The sequence below is a fragment of the Entamoeba nuttalli genome (assembly GCF_000257125.1).
Source record: "Entamoeba nuttalli P19 unplaced genomic scaffold asmbl_2469, whole genome shotgun sequence".
In the NCBI taxonomy this organism is placed as follows: Eukaryota; Evosea; order Mastigamoebida; family Endamoebidae; genus Entamoeba; species Entamoeba nuttalli.
In genome coordinates, this window is record NW_008575347.1 from 1 (window position 1) to 4,980 (window position 4,980).

Genomic DNA, 4,980 nt, shown 5'->3' on the forward strand with positions numbered 1-4,980 from the left:
AGCAGAACTTATTGCAATGCAAAAAGCTGGTAATCTTCCAAAACAATACACCGAAAAAGAAAAAATAGTAGCAGGAACAGATATGTCAAATGGAAGTGCTAAAACACAACAAGTTGAAACAACACCAACACAAACAACAACAGAAAAGAAACCAACATTAGCAGAATTACTTGCAATGCAAAAAGCAGGAACATTACCAAATGAATTCCAAAAACAAAAAGCACCAGTTGAAGAAGTAGTTAAAAGAGAAAGTTTTATTCATAGAGAAATTAGTGAAATTGAAGAAGAAGTATCAAAATATGGAGATGGAAGAGAAGCACAAATTAAAGAAGAAAATTTATATTACTCTGAACGAGAATTAACAGTATTACAAAACATGTTTGAATTCTTTATGAAGAAAGCACCAAACATATTAAGTACAATGTTTTCTAATAGAGATAAAGCAGAAGAATTAGCAGATGCAGTATTAAATTTAACATATAGTAAAAGACTTGCATTAGATTTTGTATCACAAATGTTAAAAGAAGAATTTGAAACACATACCGATTCACATTCATTATTTAGAGAAAATACAAGTGCAACAAGAGTTGCTAAAAGTTTTTTAGCAAAAGTAGGAAGAAAATATTTATTAGATATTTACAAACCATTTGTACAAGAAATTATTCATAGTGATATTTCATTTGAAATTGATGATCATAGAGAAACAGATAAAGAAAAATTAGAAATAAATAAACAAAATTTATTTAAAGCATGTAGAAAACTTTTTGATTTAGTTATTGATTCATTTGATTTATTACCTCCTGGAGTTAAATTATTAGCAAGAATATTTAATGAATATGCAGCACAATTTTTTGGAGAATTATCAGATGATGCAAGAAATAGTTTAACTGGATCATTTATTATGTTAAGATATATTAATCCTGCAATATTTTCACCAGAAAAATATGGTATTGTTGATGATCCAAAAGAAATTTCAATGAGTGGAAGAAGAAATCTTATTTTATTATCAAAGGTTCTTCAAAACTTATCAAATGGAGTTAAATTTATTCAAGAAAAAGAACCATTTATGTTACCATTAAATGTTATTCTTGATGAATATTTAGATAAATTTAAAAGATATTTTAGAAGAATTGTTAATGTTGCTAAAAACTTCCCATTTGTTCTTGTTGTAGAAGAAACTGCTATTACTGATATGAAACCAATTGCCTTAATCCATAAAGAATTATGTGAACGTGCAGATGAAATTATTGGAACATCATCAATTGAAATAAGTGAAGAATTTTGTAAATATATGGTGTCATTAGGAAAATATAGTGATAAAACACACTCATTTGGTGAATTTAAAGAAGAAATTCAAATTAAATTAAAAGAATTTCTTATTAAAAATAAGCATGAAGCTGTTTATATTTCTAGTTTTAGTTGTGAAATTAATGGAAATAAAATTGATGGAATTTTAGTTGTTACATTACATCATATTGTTATTCTTGACCAATCATTTAATGTTGTAAAAGAAATTCATGTATTTGATATTCAAAATGTTACAAGTGCAAATAAAATGGGAATGAGTTTCAAATTAAAAGATGGAACATCACTTGTTGGTGAAACAATTCATCCAGACCAAATTATTATTGCTATGTTACGTTCATTTAAATCAAGTTTTGCTGATGGAGTTTATGGGTTTGTTGTTGACGTTCCTTCACATAGATCAGCTGCTTTTAAAAATGTATTTTCACTTCAAACATTTAATACCTGTGGAGGATTTAGTGGAATTTATAATGCATTCTGTACATACAAGAAAGTTCCTATTAATGAAAGTGTTCAAGCATTTATTGAAGGTACTAAAGAAGGTCTTGAAGGAGCAAAAGAATTAAATTGTTTAATGTTTAATACTACTGATCCAAACAATAAAAATGATGCAATGTCTCCAACAGAATTCCAACCAGTTTTAAGTGCATTAAGAACAAATAAATATTTCACTAAATTAAATATAGAAAGTACATCATTAGTTGGATGTGAAGAAGAATTAAAAAAAGTCTTAGAAGATAATGAAACATTAGAATGTATTAGATTAAATGATGTTGGAATTAAAGAATGGGATACAATTTTATGTGCTTATATTGAAAAGAATAAATCACATAATATCAAAGAAATAGATCTTGGAAATAATAAATTAGAAAGTAAAGCTTTAGCATCATTAGCTCAAATTATAGTTAAATATCAAATTAATAAAATCAATTTAAATCATTGTATTTCTAATGATAAAAGTATTTCATCTTTCTTTGAAGGATTTCAAGAATGTCTTGAAAAGAAAATTCATTTACCTTTAACATCATTAAAGTTAGAAGGAGCAAAAATGGGTAATGAATCACTTGATTTTATGACTAATCAATTTGCTAAAATCTTCCCTAATTTGATGGAATTAAATTTAAGTAATTTAGATGTTAAGAATAGTGGAGAAGTAGTAAATGTTTTAAAAGGATTAAATTTCCTTGTTCAAGTAGATTTGTCTGGAATTTCAATTGGAAAGAAAACAGAAACTGGGTTAGCAAAAATTATATCAACACTAAATAATTTAAAAGAATTACGTCTAAGAAATTGTTCAATTCCTGCAACTGTTTTAAAAGAAGTAATTGAAAATTTAAAATCATCAGAAGTTATTCTTGATTTACAAGGAATGCAATTTGATGATGAAGGAATTAATTCATTAGCTGAATCAATAAAAATAAATAAAAATATTATCTCCTTTGATATTAGTCAAACAAATGTTAAAGATAAAGGACTTAGCAAAATTCTTGATGCATTAGTTGAAAACACTGTTATTGAAACATTAAATATTAGTAAAACAATTAATGGAGATGATACAGAGGGATTAATGGCAGCATTATTAAAATATTTAAAAAAGGCAACTTCATTAAAAAATTTAATCTTAGAAGGAGGAAATAAAACTGACCAACAACTAGGACTAAACATGATTCCAGTATTAAATTCATTAGTTAAGAATGAACATATAGTTTCATTAGATATACAATCACAAGGAATGGGAAATAAAGGTGCATTTGCATTAGCAAATCTTCTTAAAATTACAAAAACATTACAAACATTAAAATGGGATCAAAATGAAATTGGTATTTTTGGGTTAAGAGCTGTTGTAGATTCAATGAGAGTAAATACATCTGTTAAAGAATTACAATTACCTATTTTAGATTGTCGTGCATTAAGAGTACAAGGAAAATTTAATGATGGTAATAAAATTATTGGTGAATTGGTTAAGTCTGTTCAAAAGAAAGGGTTATAATTTTTGAATATTTTTTGGTATATTTAATTTTTTCTTTAGTTGTTTCTTTCTTTGAAATTAAATGTTTTATAACTTACTAACATCCTCTTTATAATCTTTTATTTAATGTAAATAGATGAACCAATTAGACAAAAACTATTCAATATAAGACTTTGAGTACCTCCATCTACTTGTTATTTTTATGGAGGTGAACATGCCATATCATCTTTTTGTCTTAGCATATGCATTAATACATCTTCTCCTAATGAACTGTTCTATAAAAATAAGTAATTTATAATTTCAATTATCAAAAAAAAATATATGTAATTTTCTTTAAACAAACATCACGTGGAATTTCTTGTGGTTTTGTTATACTTATTGGTTTTTCACATTCATCTTCTTCAACCATTTCACTCGTATGATCTATTTTATTATTTTCTTTAGGCATTTCAATATTTATTTTTTCAAAATATGTTGTTTTAATATCTTGATAACATTCTTTAGTTGAGTCTGTGAGATATTCCCCTTCATAAATCTGTTTTGATTTGTTCATTTTTTGAGCGGTGCAATTATAAATTTCAAATTCTTTATCTGTTTTAGAAATTCTTAAAATCAAAAAACACAAAAGAGTTAATGATATGTTTTAGTAATTGAGTCAAACAATGCTTTAACATATTTATTCCACTCTTTAATTCCAATATGATGATTATACAATTCTTGCATTATTTCATCTTCATTTTTATTAACTTTTACACCATACATATTTTCATACATTTGAAGTAATGTTATAACATAATCTTTTTGAGCATTTGGATCTTCTAATAAAACCCATTTATAATCTTCTTGTTCAGCTTTCTCAATTTCTAATGTTTCAACTTGGACTTTGTCATTTTCTATTTGACATTTAAGCCTTTCTATTGTTTCTTTTAATTCTTTTACCTTTTCTTCTGAACGTTGTTTTATTAATTTGTCTTCTTTCATTGCTTCTATCTGACTTTTGATGATGTTTTTCTGTGAATTAAGTTCCTTTATTTCTTTCTCTTTCTTTTCTCCTTCTTGTTCCAACTCCTCTTTCCGTCTTTTTCTTTCCTTCACTTCCTCTTTTATTTCTTTAATTTCTTTTTCCATCATTTGATTTCTTGTTGAAACCTTTTCATTCTCTTTTTTTATTTTCTCATACATTGTCTTAGTTTCTCTTATTTTCTCAATAAGATATTCCTCTGTGTTTGTCAGTATTTTAATTCTTTCCATCCTTTCTTTTTCTTGTTCCTCATTTTCTCTCTTCATCCCTTCTATTATTTCATTTTCTTGGTAAATCTTTTTCTTTACTTCATGTTGTGCTTGTAAAATAAATTGTTCCATTTCTTCTTCATTGTTAGTTTCAAGCATCTTGAGTATCTCTTCCACCTTTTTCATTAATTCTTCATTGTCTCTTTCTGTTTTATGTTTCCTTTCTTCATCTTCTGTGCATTGTTTTTCCATCCTTTCAATCTCATCGTCTAATTGTTTACTTTCATTCCTTAGTTTTTGTATTTCTTTTTCTTTTACTGCTATGACGCTATCTTCCATTTCTATTTCGACTTTTCAGATTTCCTTTATTCCAAAAAAACTCTTATTCTTAGTATAACTAACTCTTGTTTTTATTCGTGTGGCAATTCTTTGTCGTTGTCTTCTTCTCATGAACTTTAATTCCCTTCCTTGGTTTT

At 26.2% G+C, this 4,980-nt stretch overlaps 3 protein-coding genes across 3 annotated transcripts; 1 reads left to right on the forward strand and 2 right to left on the reverse strand.

The window, feature by feature from the left end:
- Positions 1–16: 16 nt before the first annotated feature.
- Positions 17–3,295, forward strand: ENU1_026810 (GTPase-activator protein for Ras family GTPase; the record flags this gene model as incomplete). Its single annotated transcript, XM_008857174.1, has 1 exon — positions 17–3,295. The coding sequence occupies one exon, from the start codon at positions 17–19 to the stop codon at positions 3,293–3,295; it is 3,279 nt and encodes a 1,092-aa protein (XP_008855396.1).
- Positions 3,296–3,474: 179 nt separating this feature from the next.
- On the reverse strand, positions 3,475–3,827 carry ENU1_026820 (hypothetical protein; the record flags this gene model as incomplete). Its single annotated transcript, XM_008857175.1, has 2 exons — positions 3,475–3,549; positions 3,618–3,827. 2 exons carry the CDS (start codon positions 3,825–3,827, stop codon positions 3,475–3,477), a joined length of 285 nt encoding a protein of 94 aa, XP_008855397.1.
- A 77-nt stretch (positions 3,828–3,904) lies between these two features.
- ENU1_026830 (hypothetical protein) lies at positions 3,905–4,843 on the reverse strand (the record flags this gene model as incomplete). The annotated part of the gene is made up of 1 exon (XM_008857176.1): positions 3,905–4,843. The coding sequence occupies one exon, from the start codon at positions 4,841–4,843 to the stop codon at positions 3,905–3,907; it is 939 nt and encodes a 312-aa protein (XP_008855398.1).
- Between the last annotated feature and the right edge of the window lie 137 nt (positions 4,844–4,980).